The sequence below is a fragment of the Colobus angolensis genome, unplaced genomic scaffold, assembly GCF_000951035.1.
Source record: "Colobus angolensis palliatus isolate OR3802 unplaced genomic scaffold, Cang.pa_1.0 Scaffold652, whole genome shotgun sequence".
NCBI lineage: Eukaryota > Metazoa > Chordata > Mammalia > Primates > Cercopithecidae > Colobus > Colobus angolensis.
The window spans coordinates 579,491-590,478 of record NW_012120177.1 but is presented as its reverse complement, the minus strand read 5'-3'; the positions used below and the strand labels follow the sequence as shown (position 1 = coordinate 590,478).

Below are 10,988 nucleotides of genomic sequence, written 5' to 3'. Positions count from 1 at the left end.
TAAACAAAACCTAATGCAACATTTTTCTGGGGAATATTTTTCTGTGGGCTAAAAAACGAATCTACATGGCCTATGCATACACTGTGGTTCAGAGCAAGCTTCAAGGTTTCATCTTTTTGTCTCCATGATGTAACTTGGGTCTTCACTTGTGCGTAACGAAATCAAGGAAAAGATGTGACTTGAGTTTCCAAGTATTGTTTCTCAAATTGATCCTACCTATTCAACGCTTTTGGCTCTGAATACTGAAATGGAATCTGGATGGAATGAAATTAATACAGGTTAGGACCCTGTGCTTTAATGTAGAAGGGGCCACATTTTCCCTTGGCTAATTTCTAAATTTGAAAATAATCACATAGTGTGGCTTTACTTTGTCTTCTTTTTCATTTCCATTTAAATGAGATGACTCCAAACTTGAGTTTGGTCTCATAATTAAAAGGTTTGCTATGTTAACTTTCTGCAAATATTTAGTACAATGATACCATTTATTTTCAAATATGTGATCTGGATTTTCCTGAATATACTCATCTTGAATATGGTCAATGCATAAGACAAAAAAGGGAATACAGGATCTTGGGACTTCATAATGGAACAGTAAGATTACAGAACTGCAAAAGGACTCTTGTCATTATTCTTGGCAGTGGGCAAGTAGTAGTAAGCTAAGAGTTACTAGGATGGTGGTTTAAAAGGATTCCTATGTGGCAGAACTCATCTCCTTGTATGAAAGCGACTCAGAACCGGTACCTGACTGCAAGCATCAGATGCAATTAGCACAGTGCAGTATTTTTCAAACTTTTCTATAGCAATGAGATCTTTTTTTTTTAAATAAATTTCTGCTAATGTTCAATGTATAATGCAGACAGAAGCAGGACTCCTCTGGTTGACTTGGGCCTAGCAGTAGGCACCACATAAGCCCCAAAGCTTGGCAGAGCCATGACAAACCATTGATTTAACAAATCAAGAAATCAGAGAGTCAACTCAATCTCTTAATAGTTGCCAGAGCTTAGACAACTTACAGTCTTTTTGAATGAGTGTGCGTGTATGCATGTGTGAGTGTATATGTGGGTAGATTAATTCCCACTTTTCAGGATTGTTGTGAAGATAAGTGATAATGCAAATAAGGCACTTAGCCCTGTCCCTTGCCTGTAGGTAGACATTCAAGAAATTGTTACTACTCTTGTTACTATCATCACCATCCTAACCGTCATAGTACTACCATTTGCTAAGCACTAACCATGTTCCAGGCTTGCTGTAAAGGGCTCTGTATACATTAACTCTGTTAAATTACAGGTGATGACACTGAGGCTTAGGGAAGTTACATACTTTATCTGAGACAAATAAGTAATGGAGTTGGATTTAAGCCCCAAATCCTGAATTTAACCCCAGAGTTCAGTTGCTTCTTACTAGTAGCAAACTGCAGGACTCAGTATGTATTTTTGTAGGATAGTCTCCCTATATCTTAGCTCTTCCTTACTGTATTAGTCAGAGTTTCCCAGGGAAACAGAACCAGTAGGTTTTGTGTGTGTGTGTGTGTGTGCATGTGTGTGCCTGCACATAGAGATACATACACATACATATTTATACGTGTATGCATTCATATGTGTGTGTATATATGTGTGTGTGTGTGTGTGTATATATATGTATATAGTATATGTGTGTGTGTATATATATGTATATAGTATATGTGTGTGTATATATATATGTATATAGTGTGTGTGTGTGTACACACACATTTATTACACAAACCAGGAAAGCCAGTGGTGTAATTCAGTCTGAGCATGAAGGCCTGAGAATCGGGGGTGGTATTTGGAGGCAGCATCAGCAAACATTGTTCATCATGCACGGAAGACAGCAAAGGTCCTGGGTGGGAAAGAGCAGCCTCTCTACATTTTGATTTCCCTTCTGTGCACTTTTTTGGAGAATTAGGAGAGTAAACCAGGAAATACCATTAAATGTTTGGAGACCTTTGTTCCATTTGCTACTCTTCATCAGAAGATAATAAATGGTCTTTTCTCTCCTCCATCACATATGAAGTCATCTTTCTGATGTCAAAACCATCCAAAATAAGTACTTTTTTACAATCTAAACTCAGTTCCTTCTACAACATATAACCTTGCTTCTACCATAGCCAATTCATTCTCTTCATTGTCTCCTGAGACTGATAATTTATCCTCATCTCATTCATTCATCAAGCAGTAGGTAATATATTCTTTGTGCATAAAGTACTTTGCCAACAGAGTTGTTTTCAACAGAAGGAAGACAGTAATTTCAGTTAGCATTTATTGAGTTCTTGGTACGTGCACTTGTAATAACAGCCAACATGCATTGAGCACTTACTATGCGATGGGCATTGGATTAAATACTGCACGGGATTCACTGTATTTATTCTGTCCAACAACTCTGTATTGTTTTTCTTCTCCCTGTTTCACAGAGGAAGAAACTAGGGTGAAGAGAGGAAGTGCCCGAGATCACACATGATAAAGAAAGGAGTCTGTACTTTCATCCAGATAGTCTCTCTTAAACACGGGGTATTGGGTGCTACACAGTCCTCAGGTAGCAAGTTTACTGGAGAAGATATGACCTACATGGATAATGGTAACACAAGACAGGAGGTTTTCAGTGTCCTAACAAAAAAGCAAAGCGATATAGGAGTTTCAAAAAATAAGGATCGCTTCTGCCACAGATCATCAAGGAAAGCCTGTGCAGGAGATGGGGTCTGCCCTAGGGCTTACTGGGGAGATACTTCATTTGTTTCACAAAAGAGAGGGAGCAGGAACACATGAGGTGGTTTAGGGGAATAGAATTGGAGATTCATCTGAGGGCAGAGCAGGAATGAGACTGGTAAAGCAGATGGCTGCCAGGTGAGGGACATCCTAGAGCCAGGTGTTCCTTTTCATTCCGTAGGCGTTACAGGGAAGGAGCAAGGGAGAAACTGCATGAGAGCTTGGAGTCTACATGTAGAAGGGGAGGTCAAAAGCCAGATATGGGTTAAGAGTAAAAAGCTTAGGAGTTTAGCAAGGGAAACGATTTGGAGGCAGAAATGCAATGCATCAGGAGTCAATTTGGCTGAAAGCTGAGCCATGATATAGAAGCCAAGATGGGGATGTAGCAAAAAGGAATGAGGCAGTGGGATGCGAGGAGAGGAGCATAATAACTCCAGGGCCTGGATTTTCATTTCTGGTGGAAGGCTGCTCTGGGAAGTATGATCCTGTGATTTCTCTCTCATTCTCTGGGATATTCTAAAAGTACTTTCTGGGTATTCACTGTAGGTCTGGGAAATATGACCCACTTGGTGGCTGAGGGAGCCCAATCTGGCAGAGGCCAGTGCAGTTTGGAGAGAAAGCGGCTGGAGGCTGTTAGACGGCACCTATGTTGCACTGTCGCCAGGTAATTGGTTCTGAGGGGACTTCTGGAAGGTATTTTTTGGTAGTACACTCAGCACTGGTGTGGTCATTGACCAACTGAGCGGGGCAGGGTAGAGGGGCAGGAGACAATGCACACTGTGGCACTGAGCCTGCAGCAAGGAGAAAGGCTGTGCCACTGATGGAGAGGATCAGGAAGATGAACTGAGTCAGGGCAATGACCAGGTCAGCTTTAGCTACGAGTGAGACATACAGCCAAGTCTTCCATGTCAAAATGTCATGTGGACAGTAGGAAATGCTGGGCTGGGATACTGGAGAGAGCTGGGAATCAGGCTCATAGATGCTTGGAGAGTCTGTGTATATGCTGAGGACAGAGGAATGGAGAAAGAAAAGAGAATTCAGGACAGAACGGGGGTGTCCACACTCTGAGGATGTAAGTCCATGGGTAAAATAGTGTGGTGTCCCAAAGGTAGGAAGGCCCCACTGAGTCAAAGACTTTCCACAAAGCAAGGAAGAGGAAGAGTGCAAACAGGATGTGAGACGGTTTTGAGTAGTGGGTGGTTTCAATAGAATTAGTTTCTGAGGTTACTTGCTAGGAAGTGACCTCTCCTTTGACCATCTTTTCATACAAATTATAAACTTCCCTCATGGCATTACTTTTCCCAGCAACTTTTCGTGACTATTCCATTCTGCATCTATTCCCCATTCCTTAGAGATCTAGTGCCTCTGGCCTTTGTGTGCCATTCCCTGCATTTCCACTGGGGTGGGAGCCTCACAAACTTCCGAGGCTGGATAGAAGCAACTTGAGGACATTTGCTTCTCACCTCGGGGATGACAGCAACAGCCTCCTAGCTGGGCACTCTGCCTCGCTTTAGGCCCCCAGGGATGCTTTCTCCATAAAGCAGCCGGCATGACTTTAAACCATAAATCAGACTATATGATGACTCTGCTTAAAACCTACAGTGGCTTTCCATTACCCTTGGAAAAAGGATTCAGGTGCCAAGACTTGGCCATGACCTATAGTCTGCCCGACCCCCTCTCAGCCTTTCCCTCCCTCCATCCCCATGCCCCACCACACTCAGCAGCACTGGCTATCTCTACATCTGGTGGCCTGTTAACTTTCCATTGCTTCTGCTTTGAATGTTCTTTTGCAAAATTGCACTTGGCTTCCTTTTCCTCACCATTCAGGTCTTACCCAAACAGCCTCCCCTTCCACAAGCACCCTGACAAATGCAGTACAGTTTCACGCCACATCTCCCTTTGCAATATTATCACACTGTCTTCTGAGGCTCTTTTCAGGATTGTAATTATTTGCTTGTTGGGTTTTGTTTGTTTGTTTTCGGTCTTACTCTTCATCCAACTCTTTCTGAGTAGATAGTCCATCTGTCTTATTTATGACTGTCTCCAGCACTAGAAAAGTGGTCTGCACACAGTAGGTGCTTCATCGGTACTCCCACCGGCTGCCTGACTGGAGAGTTTTGGACAGTCTGGTACCTCTGAGGCCCGGATCCTCCTTCCTTCTGTTGTTGCTTCCTCAACCAGGCCTGTCTGAACATTAATCTAAATCGGGCTTCCTTCTGTGTTCTCTTTCATAAAACCTTGTTATTTCCTTCAGAGTTTTTAACAATAAATGTATGTACATGTTATATTCTGTGAAAGGAAAATAAACCTCAGGACCCCAAAATTGTGAAGTAAAAGGGAAAAGTCAAGCTGGGAGCTGCATCAGGCAACCTGCCTCCCATTTTCTTTCTAAATGAGATAGCTACAAAGATTTTTTTAAAAGCTACATACCTCCCTCACAATTTGCCCACTGGGAAACTCCTTGTGGGTCCTAAAATCTTTAGTCTAAAACAGTTCTTTTGAATTTTAACCTGAAAAGGTACATTGATAGCTTATCTTTACAGGTGCAGGACAAAGAACAGGACTCAAAGCCATCCCTCTGCTCCCCCGAGACAAATGGATATCTGATTGCTTCCTCTGCCCTATGTTTATTTTACCTTCTGTAAAAGTGCAGATCCACTGAGCTAGATGAATGCAGAAGTGACTGTTCCTCTTCCCCCTCTCACATAGAGAAAAGCTGATTGGACCCAAAAGAAGGCAAGTGTTTGCCTCTTATGTACCCACACCTTTTAAAAATGTCTTCCTCTTTCCCCATTAGCAGCTCTTTCCCCGCTAAATGCTGAAGTCCTCAAAACCATCTTTGGAGAAAGGCACAGACCTGTCTTCTGGGTGTATATCCTTAACCTTGGCAAAATAAACTTCTATATTGACTGAGATCTGTCTCAGATACTTTTTGTTTGCAATTCTATCTCCCCCACCACACTATAAGTTCCAGCAGGGCAGAGACCGTATGCTATTTAGTCACTGCTGCATACTCTGTGCCAGGCACAGACTAGGTGATCAGTTATTCTATATTGAATGAATATTAAAGTATTCTAAACTCCTCTTGGGTTTAACCATGGGTAGAATATGAACGCTACAGCTGACAATGGGTTGGCAGACCCTTCTCCTTGGGGAAAATTGACATTTCCTTGCTACATCTGTTCTGGACCTTTACATTTTTGTATGAAGGTTATCAAACCTGATCTAGAGGAAGACGTCTGTATCATTTTCTCCAATAGGACAATTTGACAAAGGGGTTGGACCTAACTTTGAACAAGCTGATGATGAAGGAGACATACTGGTGCTGTTCTCCAAGGTGGGTGGAGTGAAGGCAGCCAACTGGGTCCCACCTGAACAGGGAGCCTGCTGGCCATCACTGGGAGGAAAGACAGCCCTTGGGGCCATGCCTGGGTGGATTTTAGAACATGAAGTCTGGCCATTGCTTTCTTCTATCCAGTTACATTGATGCAGATTTGAGTAGTGTTCAGGTGGCTCTGCTGTGAGAACCTCCAGCTGCTAAAAGGAAAACAAGAGGAAAAAGAGTAAACAGCACATCACATTGGCACCAAACAGCTTACTTAAACTTATGAGCTAGGCATTATGAGGTAGTCAATTCTCTAAAATGGGCTCTTTGAGCCAGCAGCAGATTCTGATAGTGACTTAGCTTATATTGGCTCCAAAGATGAGCTTCACTGTGCTTGTGATTCTTATTCTTATTTGGAAAATGGGCTAATAAGACTTCTGTATGATGCACAGGGCAGGGGGAAGATTGGCATGACAGGTGAACTGAATTCTGATGCAGAATCACCATCAGCTGGCTGTGGACCCTTGAGCAAACCAGAGTACTTCTCCGTATACTTAAAATGAAGGCGTTGGCATGTAAACCTAGATTCTGAAATGATTGCGCAATCGGGTTTCTCATTTAATGCACCTCTCATGTGGTAGGCTGGAGACAGTCAAACTCCACACCCCATCACCCATACCAGTAAAATCCCTTCTCTGATTTGCTGAGCCCGGTGTCCTAACTGAAATTCCAACTCTGCCACCTGCTCCCTCAGGGCCTCACGTAACGTTTGCAGTTGCTCCGCCTCCTCCCTGCAAGTAAATAATAGAAAACAACCAAATTTAACAATCCTTCCCAGGTGCACTCTTGCATTGTCTCCTCATAATATAGGTTCTTCCTTTGCAGTTTCTTAAAAGAGAATGTCATCTTTATTTGTGTCAGTTGCAGACATAACTAAGGTTGTGTTCTTTAAAAAAACATAAAACTCTATTGCAGTATAACATAGTTCCCTTGTTTTAAGAGCACAATTTAATAATTTTTAATAAATTTACCAAATTGTGTAATCATCACCACTATCCAGTTTTAAAACACTTCTATTTCCCCAAGAAGAACCTGTATGCCCCTCCCTTTACAGTTAAACCCGATTTCCATCCCCAGCCCCAGGCAATGAATGACTAATCTATTTATGGGATGTGTTTTCAATCTAGGTAAAAATAATGCAGATTTTTGAAACTCCTATAACTCCTCACATTTGCATTTGCATAAGCCCCATCCCATTGATTAAAGACATCCTGCTGGCAATGCCCCTGACTGCCTTGCCTTTTGACCTTTTCAAATAGCCCTTGACTTAAAGAATAAGTATTGCTATCTAGCAAATGGCTCTCACAGACTCCCACAGAGAAAGCAAGAACAAGAGCATGAAAGCAAAGGAAAAGCTGGCCGGTTTCTCATTAGCTCTGCTCCAGGGTGCTCATCTGTCCTGCCCTGATTACCTTCCTTGCTCCAGGTGTGTGGGCTGGTACTTACTTTTATGGCTCCCTTAGGTAATTACCTTTCCTCCATGTCCCTGGAAAAGAGGGCCTGCTGTCCCATAAGGTGCTGTTCAATTTCCTCTAAATACTCCCGGAAACTCTGGCATATCGTCTTCATGGCTTCCATCTCATGGACTGTGCACTGAGAACAATGAGGAAGAACTGAGAAGAAAGTCCTTTCCGATCTTCTGAAAGAGCTCACCATGGTGGAGCCTGTCTTCCCATTTGAGCTCACTTTTTTCGCAAACAGGCCCTACTGCTAACTTAAGGGGAATAGGAAAAGCCCAATGTTTGGGTTCACAAAACAACTAGTGACAGTGCTCATCTGGGACAGAAAGGCAGCTGTTGTTGGGTGGCCTTTGGGTGACAGTCATTATGTCCCAGAGGCTGGAAGGCATTCTGGATGCCTAGGTGATGTAGGGATGCAAGGATGTAGGTAGAAGAGAGGAGGGGAAGGGCCAGCATAAGGGTTTGTGAGAAGTTGAGTCTGTTTAATCTTGTTTAACTTTGGTGCTGGCTACTGCCTCACTCTGAGTATCAATAACATTGAACACATCTGTTCAGCTGGTATGTGTTTGATTAAAGAAAATCTGCTTAGAATAATTTTTATTAGTCTTAGTCCTGCTTAGTCACAGTCCTGGATGTTGGAATCTGCAGGATCAGCTTCATCCACTGAACAAGCCCACTCTGAGGAAGGCAGGCAAAGGTTAGGCATCCTGTCATCTCCAGGAGTTGGAGTCTAGAATTGAACTATGTCTACCCTTTTATTCCTTCCCATTGCTGCTGATGTAGTCATCCTTTAAATCTGACTTTCTCTCTCAGGCTGTGCCTTTGCCTTGGTTTTCTAATTTAAATATATTTCTGCAGCCCCTAAGAACTTTGAAACTCTCCACTAACAGACTTGACCACCCTCCAGTCTGGCTCCAGCAGACCAGGACTGTGTCCCTGGGATGACCTCAGCCTCCCCATGCCCCATGAAAAAGCCTGCCTGAGAAATCTAAAGGCTTCCAGGAAAATGTACTGTTTGCTTTTGCCAACACCTGACATAGGCCCTTTCTGAGAGTATTTATTAAAAGTTTATTATAATTGTAAATATGTATTTCTTACAACTCATAAGCGTCTCTCTCAAGGACCTGAGAGCCATTCCTTTGAAATGTAATCATCTGGAAGGTTTGGGCCTCTGTCCCCAGTCTCTTGGAGGGCAGAATCCTAACTTCAGTTACTGCTGGCTCACAAACACAGCTGGTCTAATGGCATTGACATGGACCAATTCTTTGTGATTTTTCACTTTTCTGGCTCTACGGAGCCCCTGCTCTCCACCCTCCCTTATTCTCTCTTTAGAATACCCAAATCACCTCTGCACAAATTGAAGTGGAGCTCAGCTCTTTCCCCTACTGTCAGTAGTTACTGAACACAATCTGTTTTCATGGCTTTAACTAAAGCTATTTACCTTTGGCACCTCCAAGCCCAGTCCATTTGCCGGCACTCTGATGACTTGCTGAGTTCTTACCAGCTATCCCCTTTGTTTTGCATCCTGGGTTGGATCATGCTTTGAAATCCATGACCCAGAACTCCAGGGCCACTAACCATCTGAATTTGAGTAATATTAATGCTTGTTGGGCCCTAAAGCCATCTCTGTCAGACCCACAGGCTTTGACCCCTTCCCAAAATCAGCTCAGCAGAGGCTGCTAGTTGACTACTCACAATCTTTCTCTCTTTTATTCTTGTTAACAAGAATACTTTAGAGGCAGCCCTGTGTCTAGCTAAAAAAATTATATTTCCTAGCATTCCTTGCAGAGACAATGGCCAATGAGATGGGGACAGAGAACATGCTGTGGGGCTTCTGTGATGTTCTTTAAAGGAAACTGATTTTGCAGCCTGGCTCTTTTTAACCTTCTCTTCTTCCTCCTTCCATGGAGACCAACCTTACAGCTAGGTGGACTCCTCTAGCTCTGTTTCTAGGAAGTCCCAGATTTCTTACCTTTCCTCTCTAAACCACATGGCCAACATCCTGGCAGCCTGACGGCTATTTTTACCAGAATTGTCATAATGAAAATACTTTCCTAAGAGTAATGTTTTTATATTGAAAACTCTCCATATTTTGGTTTGGGAGTTTGGTTTTGATTCTATCCTCTAATTTTTATACCGAATAACATATTTTGCATAGTAAAGCTCCCCAATTACTCTTGCATCAATGTGAGTGAATTTGAACCAGTTAGGGGATCTCTGAAGCGATACTGATGTTGGCAGGAATGCTAGATTATGGCTCTTAAGACCAGAAAAGATCTTGGAGACCACGAAGGGCATCTGTTATAGATACATGTTCTGACATAGAATGGCTAGTTAACTTGTCTGTGGTCAAAAAGTAGCACTTAGATTTCAAACCCAAATCTCTTGGTTCATTTCTTTTCTTCTAAGATCTGAGTCACAGCAGGGACCACAGTATAGTTGAACACAAGGATAAGTTGCTTGTCCCTCAGCAGAAAGCTGTTTGAGTGGTTCTAGTAGCTTCCTATCAGGTAACCAAGACTTCCCAACTGGTTCAAATTCACTTCAAAGTTCTAGGGACAGTGACGCCAGGGTCATGGAAGTGTGGTGCTCAAATAGGCTGAACATCATAAACACTGAATTTTATGCTCATCTAGTTATTTTGGGGCAGCCTTTTGTGATTGAAAGGTATAAGATTGGGGTGCTTGGGTTTGGGAATAACTGATGGAGTGTTTGTTCTCTGAGAAGGGAGGGATGCGGAAGATTCTGAAACGGTGCCATCTTCTGGTCATTTGGAAATATCGAAAAAAAATTTTAGCCCTAGAATAAGTAAAGAAATGATTTCATAATAAAGAAAATTGTAGGTAAGAAAAATAAATAAATAAAACCCCTCAAAAACAGAACGTTTTGAATGTTTCCTCCTCCTCCTCCTCCTCCTCCTCTTCTTCTTCTTCTTCTTCTTCTCCTCCTCCTCCTTCTTCTTTCTTCTTTTTCTTACAATATAAAGGCTTGATTATAACCTACATACCAAATGCAAGTTCTGCTCTACTGACCCAAACCCATTTAAACAAACTTCAACTTCAATGGTAAGAGCACCATCACCAAAAGACAATGAATTTTCACTTCGAATATGCTCATATTACTCTTCCTTATTTGTATACCTTTATTTTTCTCTAAAACTAAATCATAAACAATATGGAAGTGCTTCTAAAATTCAGAAATCTTATTTCTGATAGATTTCATTTTATTTTCTGGAATTTTTTTTGAATTAACACTTTTTAAAATTAACAGATTATCCTGAAGAATTTACCTACATATAACAATTAATTATACCAACAAACCATTTTTTAAATTAATAAATTATTGTGAAGAACTCACTTATATGTGAAAATTTAATTATATCAACATCAACAAATCATTACCCTAGACAACCCAAAAAGGCCA

General features: G+C 42.0%; 1 protein-coding gene across 1 annotated transcript in view; it reads right to left on the bottom strand.

Annotated features, from left to right (window-relative positions):
* Positions 1–5,894: 5,894 nt before the first annotated feature.
* The window catches only part of CCDC129 (coiled-coil domain containing 129), a 141,666-nt gene continuing 136,572 nt past the window's right edge, over positions 5,895–10,988 (bottom strand). Inside the window, exons 12-14 of the mRNA XM_011925692.1 lie at positions 7,577–7,698; positions 6,725–6,836; positions 5,895–6,257 (exon numbers count right to left, since the gene is read on the bottom strand). Coding sequence (XP_011781082.1) covers positions 5,946–6,257; positions 6,725–6,836; positions 7,577–7,698 — 546 coding nt within the window. The 3' untranslated portion in view covers positions 5,895–5,945. The remainder of the gene's footprint in view (positions 6,258–6,724; positions 6,837–7,576; positions 7,699–10,988) is intronic.